General features: G+C 48.2%; 3 protein-coding genes across 22 annotated transcripts in view; 1 reads left to right on the forward strand and 2 right to left on the reverse strand.

Moving 5' to 3' along the window:
* Numa1 (nuclear mitotic apparatus protein 1) overlaps positions 1–8810 on the forward strand; it is an 80983-nt gene extending 72173 nt beyond the window's left edge. For all 12 annotated transcript variants that reach the window (XM_006507169.3, XM_006507177.3, XM_006507174.2 and 9 more), the window contains 11 exons: positions 1337–1405; positions 2942–3061; positions 3145–3363; positions 3468–3625; positions 4684–4930; positions 5732–5960; positions 6593–6729; positions 7020–7196; positions 7381–7497; positions 7589–7792; positions 8087–8810. In XM_006507169.3, the coding sequence (XP_006507232.1) occupies positions 1337–1405; positions 2942–3061; positions 3145–3363; positions 3468–3625; positions 4684–4930; positions 5732–5960; positions 6593–6729; positions 7020–7196; positions 7381–7497; positions 7589–7792; positions 8087–8098 (1689 nt within the window). In that variant the 3' untranslated portion in view covers positions 8099–8810. The remainder of the gene's footprint in view (positions 1–1336; positions 1406–2941; positions 3062–3144; positions 3364–3467; positions 3626–4683; positions 4931–5731; positions 5961–6592; positions 6730–7019; positions 7197–7380; positions 7498–7588; positions 7793–8086) is intronic.
* Positions 8811–8924: 114 nt separating this feature from the next.
* Positions 8925–12083, reverse strand: Il18bp (interleukin 18 binding protein). Of its 5 annotated transcripts, none has more exons than NM_001363982.1 (7): positions 11961–12083; positions 11448–11488; positions 11138–11202; positions 10601–10792; positions 10129–10252; positions 9894–10041; positions 8925–9686 (listed from the first exon to the last, which is right to left on the reverse strand). In NM_001363982.1, the coding sequence occupies exons 3-7, from the start codon at positions 11163–11165 to the stop codon at positions 9597–9599; spliced, it is 582 nt and encodes a 193-aa protein (NP_001350911.1). In that variant the 5' UTR covers positions 11166–11202; positions 11448–11488; positions 11961–12083; the 3' UTR covers positions 8925–9596. The 5 variants fall into 5 exon arrangements, with proteins under 5 accessions (NP_001350911.1, NP_034661.1, NP_001369387.1 ...); NM_010531.2 differs by having other exon boundaries at positions 11448–11515; NM_001382458.1 differs by lacking the exon at positions 11448–11488.
* A 904-nt stretch (positions 12084–12987) lies between these two features.
* Rnf121 (ring finger protein 121) overlaps positions 12988–20922 on the reverse strand; it is a 53301-nt gene continuing 45366 nt past the window's right edge. For all 5 annotated transcript variants that reach the window (XM_006508275.3, XM_030243047.1, XM_030243048.1 and 2 more), the window contains exons 7-9: positions 17864–17997; positions 17163–17264; positions 12988–14343 (exon numbers count right to left, since the gene is read on the reverse strand). In XM_006508275.3, coding sequence (XP_006508338.1) covers positions 14223–14343; positions 17163–17264; positions 17864–17997 — 357 coding nt within the window. In that variant the 3' untranslated portion in view covers positions 12988–14222. The remainder of the gene's footprint in view (positions 14344–17162; positions 17265–17863; positions 17998–20922) is intronic.

The raw sequence follows: 20922 nt of genomic DNA on the forward strand, positions 1-20922 counted from the left end.
AGCTAGCAGCTTTTCAAGTAACTTGGTATATGGGCCAGTGTAACACACTCAAGTGAGAAATGTGCTGTCTCCAGAATCCAGATAGGCCCACTGAATGTTTTTGCTGCTTTCTTGGTGGTGGGAAGGGTCAGGTGCAATAATTTATTCTTCACTTAGAAGGAATATCTCTGTAGGCCGCACCACTGGACTCCTAAGAATTTCATTGAGGTAGAAGGCCCTTTAATTTTGATTGGATTTATTCCCTATCCTCTGATATCCATGTGTTACCAACAAGTCCAAAGTAGTTGCTACTTCCTGCTCATATATGCTGTTTAATGTCTCCTTAAGGTAAAACTTTGAAGGTATACCGCTGTGCTTGTCAATTGAAAGCAAATTGTTTCTGGTGGTATTTATGGACAGGTATTGAGAAAAAGACATTTGTTGGATCAATAGCAACATACCATGTACCAGGAGATGTGTTAATCTGCTCAAGTAAGGATACCATATCTGGTACAGCAGCTGCATTTGGAGTCACTACTTAAATTTGCAGTAGTCAAACTGTCATTCTTCATGATCCATCTGTCTTCTGCACTGGCCAGATAAGAGTTAAAGGGAGATGTGGTGGGAACCATCACCTCCGCATCTTTCCCTGCTAGAGGCAACTCTTAATGGCCTTCCATTTGGCCTTCTCAACTATCAGAGCCCTCACTCCACAGGTGAGGGAAGCACTGTGGGAATTTTGCCAACTTGTAAATATATCTAACCCAATATACATTCTGGAATACTGGCCCCGCTATGAGTTGGACATCAGCCCAAACTCCACTAATCACCTCACCTCCATAAGCCCCTACTTTAACTGGAGGGCCACACTGTTTCTTGGGGTCTCCTGGAATCAGCATTAATCCAGAACCAATATCTAGTAGACCCAGAATGTTGGGTTGTTTACTTTCTCTGGTGTACAATTACCCTTGTAAACGGCCTCAATGGGGAAAGGACTGAACTTTTATGTGTATATCAAGGTTCTTCAGGGGAAGAAGGTACTTGAATTTTGGTTTTAATTCTTCCAAGGCAAACTTAGAAATCTTTAAGCTGGTTATGCATATGCAGAACAAGAGAGTGAGGGCAAACAGGCAAAGTACAAAAACTTCCTTCTATGTCCTTTTATGTGGGCTGCCACCAGAAGATGTGGCCCAGATTTAAGGTGGATTTTCCTACCTCAAATGATCGAATCAAGAAAAATCCCTCATAAGCTGTGCCCAGTTGCTTGGGTTTTAGCTGTTTGCAGATGTGGTCTAGTTGAAAACCAAGATTAGCCATTACATCTTCATCTTCTTGTTTGTTTTTTTCTGCTCCTCAGGTGGAAGAACTAAGTAAGAAGCTGACAGAGCATGACCAAGCCAGCAAGGTGCAGCAACAGAAGCTAAAGGTGGGGCAGATGTGTGACAGGGTGGAGGACCATCTTCTCTAAGCCCTTGGGCCATGTTAGTTTGGGGCCAGAGCAGGAGCCTGGGGCTTGGGGGGGGGGGGGTTAGTTGCCCAAGAAACTATCCTGGGCCTCAGAAACATTGACTTTGTCTTCAGGAATCTCTCACAGAAAAGCCTTCTATTACAGCCACTATCCTTTTTAGTTTAAAAAAAAAAAAAAAAAAATCAAGGCATAGGTATAGTTCAGTGGTAGAGCACTAGTTCCTAGGTTCAGTTTCCAGTCCAGCACCTCAAAATGGGCGGGGGGTGGGGGGGGGCTTTTTTGTTTGTTTGTTTTTTTCGAGACAGGGTTTCTCCGTGTAGCTCTGGCTGTCCTGGAACTCACTTTGTAGACCAGGCTGGCCTCGAACTCAGAAATCTGCCTGCCTCTGCCTCCCGAGTGCTGGGGTTAAAGGCGTGCTCCACCACGCCTGGCTTGACATTTTTGTAGTTCTTGATTTACCCTAGTCACATTTTCCCAGTCAGTAGGTGAATGGCTAATGACAAGACAGAATAGGACCAATTCCTCCATCCCAGAAAGTTCTGTGGAAAAAAACTTTCCCCACCTTGGTAAGGGAGATAGGGTCTAATTATGCAGCCCAGAGCACTGGGATTACTTGGCATGTGCCATAATGACCAGCACTTAACACTTTTAATGCTTCTAATCTTGTTACCATCTTTGTTCCAGTGTTTGCTTTTTGTAGCTCTAAGCTTCCCATCCCTTAGTTAAGGGCAAAGGATCAGGGACTAGTTCCACTGGGACTGTGTAGCACATAGTGGGTCCCAGGTAGTGGATCTCTGAGCTTCCTTGCCCATGGACTGTTGAACAACAGTGAACAGTAAGTAGGTCCATCATGCTCCTTTTGAGGGTGGTTATGAGCTAGCAGATGTAGGAGAGTGTAGGTGGGATGCAGCCACCCAGTACCTGTAGTGAACAAAGCTGATACTGCAGGTTAACAGAATTACCTGCGAGCCTGCTCTTGAGGAGTTATGGTCCCCTTAGGAGGCAATGCTGGCATCGTAAGTGAACCAGCATCCACAGTTGTGGATTAGGTGGATGACCTTGGTCAGTTTGTCTAAATCTCTGATCTCTTTTTTCCTCTCTAAAACAAGGATAAAAGTTATTTCTTGGAGTGGTTTGGAGAAGTGAGTTCCTGACATTGACATGCATATGCAGTTGTCTCCCACTGTGCTCTCTATACCACGGTATTCTCTGAAGATCAGATTCTGTTCCCTTGGGAGAGATACTTGGTGCTTGGCCTCATATATGGCAGCAGAACTGTGAGACACATTAGAGCCAGCAGATGGTCTGGGAGGGAGAATGTAATTGTTTTGTAGGCTGCAGTTGGAGGGAATGTGTGTATTGGGCCAAGGTGTCCTAAGAGTCCTGAGACTATATTAGAGGAGTCTGCAGTACCTGTGGAGACTGAGCAGCAAGGGTAGGCCAGTGGGTTTGGGTAGAGTAATCAGAATTTCCTTGTTTTGATTGACTTCTCAGGCTTTCCAGGCCCAGAGAGGTGAAAGCCAGCAAGAGGTCCAGCGCCTCCAGACCCAGCTGAACGAGCTGCAGGCCCAGCTGAGCCAGAAGGAGCAGGCAGCTGAGCATTACAAGCTCCAGGTGAGGGGCCAGGAACGTCCTGCTCTGCCTTTCTTCCTGACCCTTTCTAGGCTCTGCCACACACACCCTGTCTGTCCACACAGATGGAGAAAGCCAAGACCCATTATGATGCCAAGAAGCAGCAGAACCAAAAGCTGCAGGAACAGCTTCAAGACTTGGAGGAACTGCAGAAGGAGAACAAGGAGCTGCGGTCTGAAGCTGAACGTCTGGGCCGTGAGCTGCAGCAGGCAGGGCTGAAGACCAAGGAAGCTGAACAGACCTGCCGTCACCTTACAGCCCAGGTGCGCAGCCTGGAGGCCCAGGTAAGAACCTACTTTAAACAGAAGCACCTCACCCCTGTACTGTTGTACTCCATATCTCCTCTCCAAGGCCACCCCTACTCTAGGCTTTTTATTTTACTTCCTAGGTTGCCCATGCAGACCAGCAGCTTCGTGACTTGGGCAAATTCCAGGTGGCAACTGATGCCTTAAAGAGCCGTGAGCCTCAAGTGAAACCCCAGCTGGACTTAAGTATTGACAGCCTGGATCTGAGTTTGGAGGAGGGAACCCCATGCAGTGTGGCTAGGTTAGGAGACATGCCTCTCTATCCTGTGCCTGTTCACTGAGTGTGCGCTGTTCTAGCCTGTGGTTCTTCTACGACAGATGCCTGCTTAGGGTACAGTAGAAGTGAAAAAGAGGTGAGGTGGGGCAGTTAGGAAAGCCTTGGGGGAAGCTTTTCTGAGTTTTGATAAACTGTACAGCTATGCAGAGGTGGATGAGCAGCCTTTAATGCGAGGCCAAGTAGGCCTGCGAGCCTAGAGGCTGACTGCACTAAAGACTGATAAACTTCAGAAGTGCTGAAATTGAGGACTACAGGTTGGATTTGCATCTTAGTTTCCTGACAGTATTGAAGTCAAAGGTTAGCAGTACAGTTACTGTTTCTATCAAATGTGTACTGTACTGTGTGCCAGTGTTCCCAGTTCTTGGAACAATTACAACTTCAGCTTTCTCCTAGCAACCATTTTAGGCTCTATTCATTATCTCTCCTTAAACAGATAGAATTGGGCTTTTGGGGGATCCACAGTGATAGAGCCAGGTCTGAGCCTGGCAGCCTGTCCTGAGTTCTTGCTTATCACTACTTTATAGTGTCTCATGGCAGTCTAGGTCTAGGTGAGATGAACTGAGGCTGAGGGAAGGGAGTGTGCAGCTAGGAGAGCTTCTTGGATGTTGACCATGGTTGTGTATGGTAGAAGATGTCCAATTACACCCATGTTCATGTGAAGGTGTCCCTACTTAGTAAAGTAGGAGATAGAGGAGGAAGAACATGCAGAGGGGTTTAGGGTAGGCCCCATTAATTGTCGAGCAGTTGTGGCATCTGCTGGGGGGGAGGTCTGGGCCCATAGCTGTCTGACCTGAAGAGCAGGGTTTGGGCTAAGGTAGAGAGATCTGAGAGCTGCTATAGGAAAGGGTTAGGAGCAGCCAAGAGTGGACTGTCAAGGCCCCCTTTTGCTATCTCTGAAAGACCAGTGGTACTGTATTTTACCACATTTACCTGTAATAAGATTAAGTCAGTTTGGGGCAAGGAGACAGACATAATGTCTTCTAGCTCAGGGTCTGCATCTCGGCAAATGTCTTTTGCTACAGCAAGCTGCCTCGTACCCAACCAGATGGTACCAGTGTCCCTGGAGAGCCAGCTTCACCTATCTCCCAGCGCCTGCCCCCCAAAGTGGAATCCCTGGAGAGCCTCTACTTCACCCCCACTCCTGCTCGGGGTCAGGCCCCCTTGGAGACTAGCCTTGACTCTCTGGGGGATGCCTTCCCTGACTCCGGCCGTAAGACCCGCTCTGCTCGCCGCCGTACCACACAAATCATCAACATCACTATGACCAAGGTTAGGTTATTGGGCATAGGACTATTGGATATTAACACCAGTTCCTTATCCAGGGCTCATAAATCAGGAACACTCAGGTATGAACAACATCTTTTAAAAGGGCATAGATTTGTTTATGGTCTCTTTTCTTCTTAGATTGATTTTATATATACAATTGCTCAGTTTTCATGCACATCAGAAGACTGAGTCAGATCCTATTACAGATGGTTGTGAGCCACCATGTGGTTGCTAGGAATTGAACTCAGCCAGAGTCCTCTCTCCTGTCTGACGGAAGACAGAGCAGGATAGAGGAAATAACAGCTCATTCCGAGCCTCTGGCACGCCATGCAGCCAGGATGTAGCTTGGTGTGGCTCTCAATGGTCTGCTGCTTCTAGGCTTAGATTCTCTTTTTTTCCCTGTCTCTAGTGGGCTGAGGAACAGGTGGGAAGGTGCTTTTATGCCCTCTACTACTGAGAATTTGGGGATAATTAGTTTAGGCCCCAGGAACCGTGGGTCTAGGGACAGCAGAGGTTGTGGGCTGAATCCATCTAGATAGCTTAGGAGATAGGGGTTCTGGCTCTTAGCCTAGCTACTTCCTAGCTGTGTGAGTAGAGGGTACTCGCCTTGCTTTTATCTCTGAAATAGGCTAATAATGCCTCCTTCAAAATGTTGTGGTAGAAGAATCTTGGCATCTTCCAAGATGCTTCTGGCTGTATGGCCTGTTTCCATACGCAGTGTAAAGCAGTGTGGTATCTGAGAGCTTTGGGGCAGAGGGAGGTGGTGCTGGTTTATAGTATTGCTGCAATGATTTGTCCTTCTAGAAATTAGAATTGGAAGAGCCAGACAGCGCCAACTCATCCTTCTACAGCACGCAGTCTGCTCCTGCTTCCCAGGCCAACTTGCGAGCCACTTCCTCCACTCAGTCTCTGGCCCGCTTGGGTTCTCCTGATGATGGCAACTCCGCTCTGCTTAGCCTGCCTGGCTACCGGCCTACCACACGAAGCTCTGCTCGTCGCTCCCAGGCCAGGATGTCCAGTGGGGCCCCCCAAGGTGAGGAAATTACAGGAATTTACCAGAATCCCAGTCTAGACTGGAAGCAAATCTTGGCCTGGAAAAGAGGCAAGCTTCCAAAAGCTCAAGGCAGGCCTCCTTACTATGCCAGAGCTGCTTCCCCTCACTCACCTGTGCCATCTCCTATCTAGGACTGCAAGGGAACACACTGAACCAGGGATGCTCACTAGTTAAGATTTCCACACAGTTCCTAGTGCGAGTTGATTCTTGGGGGAGTCCTCCAGGCTGCTGTCTGAGAAACAGTGGGCTTGGTAAAGTCAGGCTGCCCAGCAGTTTCTTGGAAGTTGTCCTTAGGATCTAGGGACCCTCCCCGGTTATCAATTCATGACCCTCAGTTTCTCTTGGTGTGGGGCACCAAGCTTTGGCAAGTGAATAAGATGCTACAGCCTCTGGTCATGAACTCTTTCTGATCTCCCCTGAGAAAGCACCTCCATGAGACAAATGGTTTGGTACGGCACTTTTGCTGTGCAACATCAATACAGAACTTGTGTATCTAGCCCGAAGTCCCCACTCCCAGAAAGGTGGGAGTGAACAGTGGCAACAAAAGCCTGGCCAGATTAGTAGACGGTGTATTAGCTGCCGTGTTTGCCCTAACTTTCTGTGCTCCATAGGGAGGAATAGCTTCTACATGGGCACTTGCCAGGATGAGCCCGAGCAGCTGGATGATTGGAACCGCATCGCAGAGTTGCAGCAGCGCAACCGAGTATGCCCCCCGCACCTGAAGACCTGCTACCCTCTGGAGTCCAGGGTGAGATGTGAGGTCACCTCAAGACCTTCCACACTGACTTTAGTGGCTAGCCTGAATATCTAGTCATAGATATTTTTGGTCTACTGGGAAGGTCATTCTACTGGAAGGTCATGGAATAGCTGTCACTCAGGAGTGAAGTCAGATATGACTGTGCTTGGAATTGTTAGCTATCCATCAAGTATAGGTCAACATGAACAACAGGAAGGAAGGAGTTTTAAGAATCCAGCTTTAGCCCTAGTTCTTGCTCTATACAGTTGGGCCCATTGACTGTTGCCTCTTGTCCCATGCAGCCTACCCTGAGCCTGGCCACCATCACTGATGAGGAGATGAAGACTGGAGACCCCAGGGAAACCTTGCGTAGAGCCAGCATGCAGCCAGCTCAGATTGCTGAGGGTGTTGGCATAACTACCAGGCAGCAGCGCAAACGAGTTTCCTCTGAGACCCACCAGGGCCCTGGCACTCCTGAGGTAGATGATGTGTGCATCTATTTTGTCTTTAGCACTATACCCAGGCATGAACCAGCCCACCAAATCTTAGTGATAGGGAAGTCTCTTTCCAAGGGCAGATATACAGACCGTTGGAAAGGCCTTTGTCAGAAGTAGGGAGAGCATGTCCTTTTGCCATTATCTGCCCAATTATCTTGTCTCACAGTCCAAGAAAGCTACCAGCTGCTTTCCACGCCCCATGACCCCCAGGGACCGGCATGAAGGACGTAAGCAGAGCAGCACTGCTGACACCCAGAAGAAAGCAGCTCCAGTTCTCAAACAGGTTAGTCCAGGACCCAAGGGGAAGAAGGAAGGCCAAGTGAAGCCTTGCTGGCAGAGCTCAAAAGTAGCAGTCTGACAGACCTTCCCCATAGGCGGACCGGCGTCAGTCAATGGCTTTCAGCATCCTTAACACACCTAAGAAGCTGGGAAATAGTCTTCTAAGGCGAGGAGCTTCAAAGAAGACCCCAGCAAAGGTCTCCCCCAATCCTCGCAGTGGAACCCGCCGTTCTCCACGCATTGCCACCACCACAACTGGCACTGCTACTGTTGCCACCACTCCTCGGGCCAAGGGCAAGGTAACGCAGTAGAAGGAAGACCATCCTCTAGACTACTCCATAGGGCAGCATTCGAGGCAAGCCCAAACCAAACCACTGGAGGAGGGTGGGATGCAAGAGGTATCTCTGTCTTGGCTAGCCACTCATAATTGAGGACCCCACATTTCTTAGGTGTGGCTGGCAACTCATAACTTAATGTAGGTGTTTATGAGACCCCAAAAAGGAAGAGGTCCAGCCAGGGGTTTTGTGAACTAGTCAATAGAGGTTGGCAACACAGGACTTAATCTGGCCAAGTGACTGTCTTTTCCTTTTCAGGTGAAGCATTAAAGAGTCAGCACCAGTGCTTACGTGGCCCCACTGCATTGTCAGCACTGACCTTGCTTGGTCCTTTCCCTCCTGCTGTCCCTCAGTGCCTTCTCTCAGCTCCCAGGCCAATGGCGGCCAGCCTTCCCCAAGACAATGAGGTTTGCCTGCACCCTGGCCTGCTACCTGGACTTTGCCTGGTGCCTTCTAGGCGTCTTTCAGAGATGGCCCAGGAGGCTTGGAGCTTGGACAGTGTGTGGTCTTCTCCCTATCTTGCCTCCTGATTTTTTTTTTCTCCCTCCGTTGTTGTTTTGGAAAAAAGTCTACTTTTCCATCTAACTAGATTGAGACTGGATTCTTTAGCCCAGTCTTCCTTAGTCTCTGGACCTAGAAGGGACCATTGGAGAAGCAGGCTCTGCTTCTCTGTTGTTCCTGGTGGCTGGGCCTTAGCAGGGGTCTTTGCTCTTGAAGCCCAGGATTGGGCATGACCTGGTAGGAGCCTCTGTTCTTACCTATTTCCATATACAGCTGCCTGGAGGATGCTTTTTTTCCAGGACAGATAGGTTCTGGATCTCAGGGGTGAGATAGGGGGCAGCCTTCAATGGCAGCTCATACTTCACCTTCCCCAGACTTGCACTGGGGTAGGATATGGAACGATGGGGAGGTTTTTAAGGGCCGGGGATGGATCTTTTCTAAATGTTATTACTTGTAAATAAAGTCTATTTTTCTCCCTTGAGTGCTAAGCTCTTTGGGTCAGTATGAGGAAAAAGGGGAAATTGCAGCTCTTTGGAGCCTGTGTTTGGTCTTTCTGGCCCCTGTTCCTAACTAGTATTATGGACTGTTGCAGGGGTTCATGTTATTCTGAATTTTTATTTGGCAAGAGGCAGTGTCTCATGCTGCCTGAGTCAGGCAGAGTTCCTGAGGACAGTACCAGGGTCTAAATAAAAATGAGACCTTGAGCTGCTGCAGCTTTATGAGTACTCAGTGTGGGCCCTGCAGAGACACAGACTGACATATACAGTTGTGACCTGACGCAGCCACTGTTCCGTCCTTGCCTTGGGGACAGTACATTAGGGGCAAACTAGGAAAACAAAATCACATGTAAAGATTGAAGTCAGTGCAGATAGTGGTCAGAGCTGAGTGGATGTTGCCAAAGTTATATCTCAACTAGGCTTCGGGTTAACCTTTTTGATTGGTACAGGATGTAGAAATCTGCCAGATAGGCATCTCAATTTCACGTTAAGTGTAAGCAGAGCTATCACTTGGCTAAGGTGTCATCAGGTCTCAGAGGTTCCAGAACACCAGTGGGATGAATAAGACATCAGAAAAGGTAAACTGGATGGATGGACAGGAGGACAAACAGGAAGAACTCTAAGGACTTAATTACTATGATAATCTAGGGTAGAAGTGAAGCTTGAGTTTGAGGTTCAGCAGCAGAAAGGCAATCACAGCCTATGGTGTAGACTCCACCCTCCAGGTAGATGAGAGCCAGGCTCTGGTCAAGGTCATGGTGTGGTTGGCTTTATGCAACCCCTGGGCCTGCTGATCTGGATACTGGGCTGTGGCTAGAGAGGGTTTCTTGAGAAGGGGACGGAGCTGTCTTCAACCCATCCTGGAGAAGTAAATGCACACATGGTCAGAGCTAAGGAAGAGCTCTTGCCATCACTTGCTGTCACTGCAGTCCCATGTTCCTTGCTTCCACCTCTGGTAGATCTCAAAACAGTCACTAGCTTACAGGTTGTACTGGAAAAGCCAATCCTTCCTTCCCCAGGTAGTAGCGTTCCTCCCATCCCTGGATGCCTTCTTTCAGGTTCCTTACCCAGAGCTGGGCCAGAATGATGTGATACTGGGCCACTTGTCCAGGATCCACAAACAAACAGGAGAAGTTGGTACTTCGTAGGGTGGGGCTCAGTTCTTCCAGCACCAAGGCCCTGTGCAGCCAGGTGCTTGTGTTCCTGTGCTCGCGACTGGAAAGCAGAAGGAAATCGTGAGAGGGTTGCCGGAGTTGGGGAGGAGGAAGGTCTTTCTTGTAGCCCCACTGCTAGGTCCCTTACCTTGTGTGGCCCTCCTTCAGCCGGCCTGGGAGGTGCTCAATGAAGGAACCATTGCCCAGCCAGTAGAGGATGCTGAAGTAGGGGAAGCGGCTGCAGGCAGTACAGGACAAGGTCAGAGTTCCATCTAGGAGCACATTTGACTGTTAGTTATTCTATAAAACAGAGGCCCCTATCCTGCCAAGCTCCACTTAGTCATAAATCAGAAACATAAGACCTGTGTCCTACCTACATAGGAAAATTGCAACCTAGGCCCTGTGAGGTTCTACATTGCCTATGTCTGAGTTCTCTTCTATAGGAACCATCTGGGAAGCTGGGCAGTAGAATGGTGAACACAGAGACAAGTTGGTCTGGCCTGGTGCTTCTTGGCAGGTTGGAAGTAACACTCCCAAGTCAAACCCCCACCCCCCAACTCTGTATTCACAGCCTGCTTCTGGCAACTGTATCCTCTTGGGCTCCCATACTTGTTGCTTACTCAGTGGCACTTCTTTTTCTGGCCAAATCACATCCAGTGCTGGGTACTGCTTAGTTGGGACTGCTGGAGACCAGGAAGAGCATGGGTCTTTTGAGCTTCCAGTTAAGACAGTGGCAGTTGTCTGAGGTGCAGATGTGGCTCTGGCCAAAATGACATGGACATACAAAAGCAGGACCCACCAAGAACTGGGGCCTGAGGAACAAACAGTTACAGCTGTAAATAAAACTGAAGCTCAGCTTTCTAGCACCCATCTTAGTTGGGGACAAGCTGCTACCTGGGTAGGAACAGACCTCGACCCAGATACTCCTAGGTTCTCACCAGGAACCTGAGTGGGTGGAGACCGTTTAGCCCCCACCCCTCGGCTCTGCTGAATGTAGTGCAAAGGAGCCTTGAAATGGAGCCAGAACCAAAGTAGCTACATAGGCGCTTACAGCAATGGAAGAATTGGATGGAACTTCCTTGGGGTGGGGGGTGTTGGGTAGCAGAGTTAGCCACATAGCTCCATTCCTTTAAGAGCCACAAAGCCTAATGTCCCACCTGCTGTCCAGCAGTGTCTCATGGTCATGATGACTTGCAAGCAAGTCTGGTGTCTGTGACTTCCTCTGGAAAAAAATAAGTAAAAGTCAGCTAGCCCTACATCTGTGTTCTTTCCCTCAGGCAGTGTTACTGACACCCATTTGAGCTGGTAGTTTAGAGGGCAGACCTGTAGCCACCAGCTGGGCTATCCACACTTAAGGCACTGCTGGTGTTAATAGTAACAATTTTCTCTCATACCAGCTCCAAACAGCACTTATATAACTTATACCCCCTTAGGAAGGAGAGAAAGTACTAAAAGCCAGGGACTTACCTGGGAAGCAACAGTCCGTTTGCCAGCTTGCCAGCCTCCTTCTGGGAAGGGCAGGCAGCAGTCAGCTTCTAGGAAATCGAGCACCTATTTTCACTTTCACTTTCTTAGCTAGGAATCCCAATCGAAAGCAGGCTGTTCCGAATGGGCCCCTCTCCAAACTCACAGGAATCCTCTATCTACCTCACCCCTCTCTCTAAGGTTAGCGAAGGGGTGAGAAAGATGAGTCTCTCACAGGTCTGTACCTGTCTTGCCCCTTCCACCCTTCACAGCCAACTTTCCTTTCTCCAGAACAAACTCCAAGGAGGCAGTATTTATTAGTACTGGGAACCCCAAATTGAACCACTGACCTTTTTACATTCAGTGCCTCACTGGCCCATTAATATCGTAGTTTCTCTCAAGCTCCCCCACTCCCATCCCTCACCCCAAGGTCAGGTGTATCACTTAACACCAGCCTTCACACACAGCCACAGCCACTTGTACAGGTTCGTTTTCAGTAAATTTAGATCTTCCTACCTGGCTCCTAAGCCCCGAATAGCTTCTTGGAGCTCTAAGGCTCAGCCAGGATAGCTGCCTGGCCCCAAGAAAATCTCACCACAGGAAGGAGCAACTTCCCTGCCTGGCTCGTGTACAAAACTCCCAGCCAAGCGAGAGCTGACCCCAAATAGCCAGGAAGGCACTTCCGCAACACTGGCTCCAGTAGCTCAGAGACTGGTACTTGGAAAGAACAAAATTAGAATCAAACAAAACCCTGAAGCCATGCTCCCTGCATGTGCCAGAACCTCTTGGGGCAGAACGACCAATGCGCACACTTGGGGCAAAGTGCTGTGCTCTTAGGTCTGTGATTCTGTCACCAGAGGGTAGAACTGGTGACAAGTGGGATGGAGCAGGTTGGAAGGACCTGTGGGAATAGATTCATACCTGGTTCAGATGCAGGAGGCTAAAAGCTGTCTTCTATGTGGCACAGTCACATTTCTTTTGAGCAGTCCACCTACCCTCTACCACCTAGGTTGCTGAATTCAGGGCAAAACTCCCTCAGAATCCAGGATCTCTAGGAGTTAGGTCCAGAAGTTGTGCATCCACACACAGCCATTGGGGGATTTCTCATTCCACTGGGGTTTGGGTAGGGGTGCAGGACGAGGAACTGCACTGTACCTTACAAGACTAAAGGTAAAACATAGACGTAGCCTTCACCTTAGGGAGAGGGGAGGACAAATACCAAAGGAAGAGTAGCCTGTCTCTTGGCCTTCTGCTCAGCTCTCATTCCTCTGAGGATGGAGGGAAAAAGGAAGCCACAGCTGAGTAAGAGAACAGGCTGAGTTGTGGGGGTATCAGGGTACTAGTCTCAGACTGGGGGTGAAGGCCTCAGGGCCCCTGATGCCGTAGGACAGGAGACACACACACACACACACACACTCTCACAGAGGGAGGATGGGTGAGAAGGCAGGACCAATGGCTCCAGGTTCCGGCTCTCAGGTGGGATGCAAGAAGCCAAGATACCCCAGGGGGCCCGGGAAAGAGGTGGCAAAAAAAAAAAGGCAAATGCGTGTCCAGCTTTGCAGCCAGCTCATGGAGCTTTATTCAGATGTGATGACAAGATCCTGTTTGGTTCTTGTTGCCTTCAAATGGGCCAGGCCAAATTTCTCTAGACACCCAGTGCTGCTGACCCATGATGCCCTCCCCCTTTCTTCAGACTTCCAGGACTACAGTTAGGCCTGCTCAGAAGTCCCCTTTCAGAGCCCATCTTTATTCAGGCCTCATTCTGCCTATGCACTCACCATTCTTAACGTCAGGCCTGGGAAAAACCCACAAATGACCAAGCCTACCTAGGGACGTTTCCTGGGCTGGAATCCCCTCTTAGCTTCAAGGGCACACTGATGACTGGCAGAAAACAGAGATCCATTAGTCTGTCTGCTCTGTGCATACACAAACATACACACTCTTAGGCTTTCAGGAAGGAAGTGATGTGCAGAGTACCCTTTGGCACATGTCAACACTTCCATGAAGGGTGTACTTGCACAAGAAGCTGCAACATTCGCTGCTGCCAATGTAGCTTCCACAGCTTAATGATATATAGATTGCTTTTATACTCTGCCTGGCAATGGCCCTGCTCAGGGGCAGGTTATCCATGCTGCTCATATTTCTAGCTGTTCCAAAACATGTCAGTGAATTTGGAGGCCACAGGGCTTCCCTAGTTAGAAAAGTCATTGATTTTGCCACCCCCAGCCTTTAGTTTCCAGACAAAAAGGCAACAGAGTCATACACAACACCCATCATGTCCAGAGATGAAGAGACCCTTTACCGCTCAGTGCTAATCTGGCACCCGTCTGAGCTCTTCTACACTGAGTGCAAACCAGGCTTGAGCCTTGCAGAGGGAAGGGAGGGGAAGGGGAAGGGTAGGCTGAAGCACCCAGCCTCCTGCAAACCCACCAGTGCTCTCAGCCAGAGGTGAGAAGACGCCTCTCAACCAATAATACCGCAGCTTTGCCCAACCCTGTTCAAGCAAGGTTAGGCCTAGGAATGGGGGACAATTCCTATGCTCCACAATAAAAAAATTTAAATATATTCATCAAAATAATTTTCTTTTAAAAAGCCCCCACTGCTGACAGCCCCACTGGCTGGTTCTCCATCATTTCCCCACCAACCCAGACACAGCTGGGGTGGTCCTGAATGGCCCAAGTGCCTTTGAGTCTTTTCCACCCAAGTCTTTGTGGGCAGCACGGAGAGTGCCCTGAGGTCCATAGTGGGTGGTGGGTTCTCCAGGGATGTGATTTCTGATTACTCGAGGCCCAGGATGTAGCTGATGCCTTGTACCAGGCCAATGATGACAGGCTGCCAGGCTACCAAGTATCGAAGCCAGTCTAGCAGCTGTCCATACATGACATGAGGCCTTTCCCAGCTGTTAGCATGTTAAGGATCACACGCAATATACAGTAGCTGTTACTCTAACCAGCATGGTAAGAAGGCCTACCTTGGGTCTGCCCAGAGTTTTGTTTTAAGATTTATTTATTTTTTATTTATATGAGTACACCGCAGCTGTCTTCAGACACACACTAGAAGAGTGCATCGGCATTCCCCTACACTGGGGCATAGAGCCTTCACAGGACCAAGGGAAACTTCTCTCACTGATGTCCGACTAGGCCATCCTATGCTACATATGCAGCTGGAGCCATGAGTCCCTCCATGTGTTTCTTTGGTTGGTAGTTCAGTCCCTGGGAGTTCATATTGTTGTTCCTCCTATGGGGCTGCAAACCCCTTCAACTCCTTGGGTCCTTTCTCTAGCTCCTTCACTGGGGACCCTGTGCACAGTCCCATGGATGGCTGGGGAGCAGGGGGAGGGAGGAGGGGGCAAGGGGAGGGGTTCTTTGGAGCGGAAACCAGGAAAGGGGATAACATTTGAAATGTAAATAAAGAAAATATCCAATAAAGTAAAAAAAAAAAAAAAAAGTTGCCTTGGTCATGGTGTCTGTGCACAGCAGTAAAACTCTGTGACTGATGGGTACTAGAACGGACCTCCTGAGGTGTGTGCAGTTTCTTACAACAATTACATTAATGCATGGCTGCATGCAGCCCAGCAAGAGAGTCACTGTATTCCAAGGGCTGGGAAAAGATACTCTGAAGAAAAAAAAAAAAGAAGAGTACATCTGATCCCATTACAGATGGTTGTGAGCCACCATGAGGTTGCTGGGAATTGAACTCAGGACCATCTGGCAGAGCAGTCAGTGCTCTTAACCACTGAGCCATCTCTCCAGCCCCTGCCAAGACTTTTAAGCTGTTCCATAGCCTAGTAAAAATCAAGCTACCCAGATTCTCTTCAGCTCTCTAGGTTGGAATGAAAAGCTGAACCCAGAAAATCAAAAGAAGGAGAGCAGAGGGGACTGGAGACAGAAATGAGAAGTGGAGGGGTAAAATAGATACACCACCTTCTCAGAAATGACAAACAGCCTAGCCTGAGTCTGACAGACATGACACTCTACAAACCCATGGCAGAAAAGGCTGGGAATAGGTTATAGTTACCTGCCCCTCCCCCACTTTTTTTGCCTTTTCCAGACAGGGTTTCTTTGTATAGTTAAGGCTAACTCACTCTGGGGACCAACCTGGCTCAAACTCAGAGATCAACCTGCCTCTGCCTCCCAAATCCTGGGATTAAAGGTGCGCAACCCCCACCCCAGCTAACTAGTAGTCTCCTAGTAAGTACTTTCCACTGAGCTAACTATATTCCTGGGCCCCAGAAGGTTCTTGCATTGTACAAAATTTAAGGTTTTCTCCATCAAGAAAAAGACTGAGTCTATTGACATGTGTACAAATTTCCTTCTAGATAAAAGCTTTCTTTCATCTTGGCAGGAAGCTTGTTAAGAAGTAAACTATTCTAGAGCTAAAACATCCCACCCAGCAGGGAAGCTCCTTAAGCCCAGAAAGTAAACAATTCAAAAGCTTCAGGAAGTCCCTGAAATCAACCAAATACACTAGGCCACTCTTTCCTCAAAAGTCTATAGGCAGTGAAAATTGCTGATGAGTTTCCTAGCAGACTCTGAGTTAAGTTGAGCTGCCTGGAAGACTTTAAGACCAGCCGAACTGACCAGAGGAGCTCAGGCCAAGTGAATTGCAGGGAGTTTTAGGCTTGTGACTTTCAGCAGCCATCATCTATAGTAGCTTTTGATGGTGCAGCTTTGAGTCATTTCTGCCCCTACAAATAACCCCTCACTGATAAGAAACACCAATACAACTCACTGGTTCACTAAGTTGGACTTGGGTGTTTTGTCATTAGTTCCTTATCTGGAGTGAGTAAATGTTTCTTAATATCTACCCAGGAATAATGTCACAGAACAGGACAGTCAGAGAGAAAAGGAGCCAACAGGTTATTCATAAGGAGTCCACCCGGACAGAGACTTGAAGTAGGCCCTACTAAGGCCAAAATGTCTTTTGTGGCGTTTCCTTTCCTTTTACTTGTAAATGAGGGAAAGGAAGGGGTCTGAAGAGAGAGAATGCCTGCAGAGCTTGCTGGGAGCAAAATCTGTGGAGAAGCTGTTGAAATGGGTGGAGCACTGCTCTAAAGGCATCAAAAATATCAGCCTGGCCTGGGTCTCTAAGAGCTAAGGGCAGCCATAAACCCCAGCAAGGCCAGATGACCATAAGTGTTCAGGGAGCAGCCCTAGAAGGACCATGTAGAAAACCTGAAATGGGAAAGGCCAGAGTCTCTTGTTCAGAGACTGTGGCAGTGTACTCCTATGTTCCCTTATCTGAATCCAGTCCTGCTGGTTCCACAGAACACAAGGGCAGCTGGGACAGGAGCTGAAACAGAGCTGGATCCTTGCAAGTGAAAGTGAGGCCAGAGAAATGGCTGGGTAGGAGGACAGTGCGAAGTAAAACAGGCCCTTCACTAGAAGTGAACGGAGAAAGGTGTCTGCCAGCTCCCTGCCCCTCAGGCCCTGCCTGCACAGGTGAAGGTGGCCTGCAGTTGCACAGCATGGGTAAGGCGTCACTCACTGGTGAAATAACAGTGGACATGGCTCAGTCTCTGAAAGTTGCTAGCGAATCAAGTGAGCTGACACAGGTGAAGAACTTGATAGAGAGGGAGCAAACACATGACAAGTGGCAGTGGCTGCTTCCACTAGCGATTTAGGACATCCCACTTCCCTAGAACAGAAACCAAATTGAATGCTGGAAGCAGTAGACTTTCTTCCCACCACCCACTCTCAACAAGGACCCAAAGGATACGGATTGCTGAACATCCTCTTCAGGTCCACCTTCTCCTTGCAGTAGGGACATGTCTGCTTCTTTCCCACGATGCACCAGCCTCGAATACAGAATTCATGGAATCTGAGCACCATTGGTCAAGGGAAGTGACTGAAAGCCAGACTGGCACTTTAGCCTCATCCTGGATCTCCAGGAGCCAGAGCATCAGCTCTAGAGAAAGGTTCAGATTGTGCCATTACTTCCTACCACTGTGTGATCTGGGGCAGGTCCCTGTTCTCTGAATGTTTCCTTACAGGGGGTGAGGGCAGTGATCCTTATTTACATGGTTGGTATGAGCCAAGACAGAGAGAATACCCAATACCCAATGTGGCATAGAATGGGAGCTTAGTAAATACAAGATCAAATGAACGATGCTACTCTCAGTAGGGGATTTGACTCACTCAACCATTCCATTAGAGGGAGGGTTTCCTTCCCTTGTGACACGTGTCAGCTTGAGCAGCCTCCCTAGCTGCAGCTGTGGGTTTTCTATGGCCTGGCAGTCCATAACTACCTTTCACTGAAGAGGAAAGTGCCAGTCTGCAAAGGCTGAGGAACGCTGCAGTTTCTGCTGTGGCTCACCTACACTCCGTCCAATTCTGGACAACACACTATAGTAACCACCACCCTCTTCCCACCATGACTGGAGTGTGGGCTCAGGAGAGAAGTAGCACAAGGCAGGATACACGTGATTGCAGGAAAGCCTGTACGTGTTCTCGATGATGCCCTCTTCATTGACATCCACAAAGATCTGCTGCCCACACACAGCACACACGCTGTCTGAGAGGTGCTTGGTAGGCATGCCCGACTCACTGTAGAACTAGAGAATGAGAGCGGGAGGGAAGGCCAGAAAACCTGTGAGCATCTGTCTCCCTAGGAAGATACGGGCAGTGGTCACAGTGCATGTGTATGTAGTCTGGAAGCAGAGAGTTGAATGCTGGCACTCAGCTCACTTTTTCCTTAGTCTAGGACCCTACCCCGGGGGACAGTGCCACTCACAGCTAAGGTGGATCTTCCCACCTCAGCTAATATGATTTAGAATGTCTCTCTCTCTCTCTCTCTCTCTCTCTCTCACACACACACACACACACACACACACACACACACACACACACACACACACACACAAAGAGGTTAGGTGATTCTAGCTCCTGTCGAGTTAACAATATTTACCACCAGTCGCCTAAGGTCTCTCTGAATCCATAGGTGCCTCGCCTCCAGCCCAGTCTTCACACAGAAGACAGACTGAAGATTTACAGTATTGGGTCTGGGGAAGTTTTCTAAGGAAGGAGTTCTTAAGTCAACTGTGCTAACACCTGTGAGGGCTGTCTACAACACCAGTGCTTTTAGTGACTGGGACTCTAAGTTTCTAGAAGGGAGCAAGTAGAAGCCAGGTTAGAACATGCTAAAGAGTTAGTGACAGTCATAAATAGCCAGGAGTGGTGGCACACGCCTTTAATCCCAGCACTTGGGAGGCAGAGGCAGGTGGATTTCTGAGTTCGAGGCCAGCCTGGTCTACAGAGTGAGTTCCAGGACAGCCAGGGCTACACAGAGAAACCCTGTCTCAAAAAACCAAAAAACCAAAAAACAAAAACCGAAAAACCAAAACAACAACAAAAACCCACCCAAATAAATAAATGAATAATGCACACAGAAAGTCCGGCAGAGACAAGGCAAAGTAACCTGCACGATGGCACACATCTCACCGCGAGCTGTCAGGCACATTAAGGCCGGCACTCGGGAGGCAGGTGCAAGGGGATCTCTTTGAGTTCAAGACCAAGTAGGCATGCACATAGCGCAAAGACATACATGCAGGCAAAACACTAACAGCACACAAAATAGGTTTTTAAAAAATCGACAACAGAAAGGAGGTCAGGATCTGCAAACAGTCCAACCCTAGTTCCCTCTACTCCTTCAGCAGTGAAGACAGCACACATTCCTGCTGTGTGTGCTAGGACATCTGAGGAACTGGGAGCTAAGCCTGGGGTAGGGGCTTTCTCAGAGTGTCAGTGTCAGAGTGCCCTAAGGCACCATACAAAGAGCTTTCCCAGGAGCTTCCCTCAGAGGACAAATGTACCACAGAACATTTCTCAATCCTTCTACCTCAGCATGACCTCCAGCATGAGCAGAAACTACAGTGCCTGGCTGTCACAAGCTTGTGACTTCAAAATGGCCCGTATGAAAAACAGTCTCCATCCATGGTCTCCTGACACAATTTAAGTTACTTTAGTTCAGACTGCAGACATCTTCACAGAAGTGAAAGAAAACTGTTCTGAGGTAATGCAGCCTAGTGGAGAGGAACTGAGAATGCTTGTTAATACAATTATAAAACCTCAGTTTATTTCTACGAACTGTGCAATCAATTAGCCACAAGGCTCTCAGATCAAAGCATTATCCACAGGAGATAAATGGGTCAAGTTTCTGGCTCTGAGGTCTAATTGGGGACATACTTATAAAATCAACTATAGTTCTCTTATAGACAGAAACTGTGACCTTAGAATGTATAGAAGATTAACTGAGGCTGAGCATGTGTGCAAGACAACAGAATATCACTCAGCCTTTAAAAGGGAGGGCAATGGGGCTGGAGTGATGACTCAGCAGTTTATAACACTGGCTGTTCTAGAGACTGAGGCTTGACTTCCAGCACCCATATGCCAGCTCACAGCCTTCTGACTACAGTTCCTGGGACTAAAACACACTCTTCTAGCTTGTGGTCACTAGGCATACATGTGGTGCACAGTGATACATGCAGGCAAAATACCTACAAACTTGAAAACAATAAAAAATAAATTATTTTTTTTAAAAAGGTAAGTAATTCTAGCATATGAATGAACCTTGGAGATTTTACACCAAGTGAACACAAAACCACTCAGGCTTCCTCTCATGAGGTGCTACAAAGTTGAATTTAGAGACAGAATAAGAATGGTGATTGCCAGGAAAGGGCTGAGGGAAACTTGTCTGTTTTACCACTGACACCCCGCCAAAAACCACTAAGATTTTACTAGAAGTAGGTAATTGTGTGCTTGTAAAATGTATCTGCTTGACCGGTAAAAGCTTACAAGATAATTTACTTGAACAAATAAAAGAATGTATTGGCTGATGAATGCAAGAAGGCTGGAATATCCAGATTTCCTCAAAGCACTGATCAGATTCATATGTATAGGCACAGGCACCGGCACCGGCACAGGCACATGTATGTATCAAACAGCAAACGGGCTGGAGAGCTGCACAGCACTTAAGAGTACTTGTTGCAACAACATTATGAACTAACCAGTACCCCGGAGCTCTTGACTCTAGCTGCATATGTATCAAAAGATGGCCTAGTCGGCCATCACTGGAAAGAGAGGCCCATTGGACACGCAAACTTTGTATGCCCCAGTACAGGGGAACGCCAGGGCCAAAAAGGGGGAGTGGGTGGGTAGGGGAGTGGGGGTGGGTGGGTATGGGGGACTTTTGGTATAGCATTGGAAATGTAAATGAGCTAAATACCTAATAAAAGGAAAAAAAATGGAAAAAAAAAAAAAAAAAAGAGTACTTGTTGCTCTTGCAGAGGACCTGGGTTCAGTTGCCAGCACTGACAGATTGCTCACAATTATCTTTAACTCTAGTTTCAGGGATTTGACAGTCCTCTGACCTCTGCAGGCATCAGGCATGCAAGTATGCACATATATATAGACAAAACATTTATTCACATTAAAACAAAAACATCCTAAAATTGTGCTTCTATTTAAAAAAAAAGGCATAT

This window comes from Mus musculus, chromosome 7, assembly GCF_000001635.26.
Source record: "Mus musculus strain C57BL/6J chromosome 7, GRCm38.p6 C57BL/6J".
Lineage (NCBI taxonomy): Eukaryota > Metazoa > Chordata > Mammalia > Rodentia > Muridae > Mus > Mus musculus.

Excerpts from the sequence above, each read along its gene's own strand:
- Il18bp (XM_017321987.2), bottom strand. The coding sequence starts at position 11,165 with ATGACCATGAGACACTGCTGGACAGCAG. Across the intron at positions 10,793-11,137 it reads GAGACACTGCTGGACAGCAG|GCCCCAGTTCTTGGTGGGTC; the intron begins GTGGGACATTAG and ends TTTGTTCCTCAG. Across the intron at positions 10,042-10,128 it reads CTGAAGGAGGGCCACACAAG|TCGCGAGCACAGGAACACAA; the intron begins GTAAGGGACCTA and ends TCTGCTTTCCAG.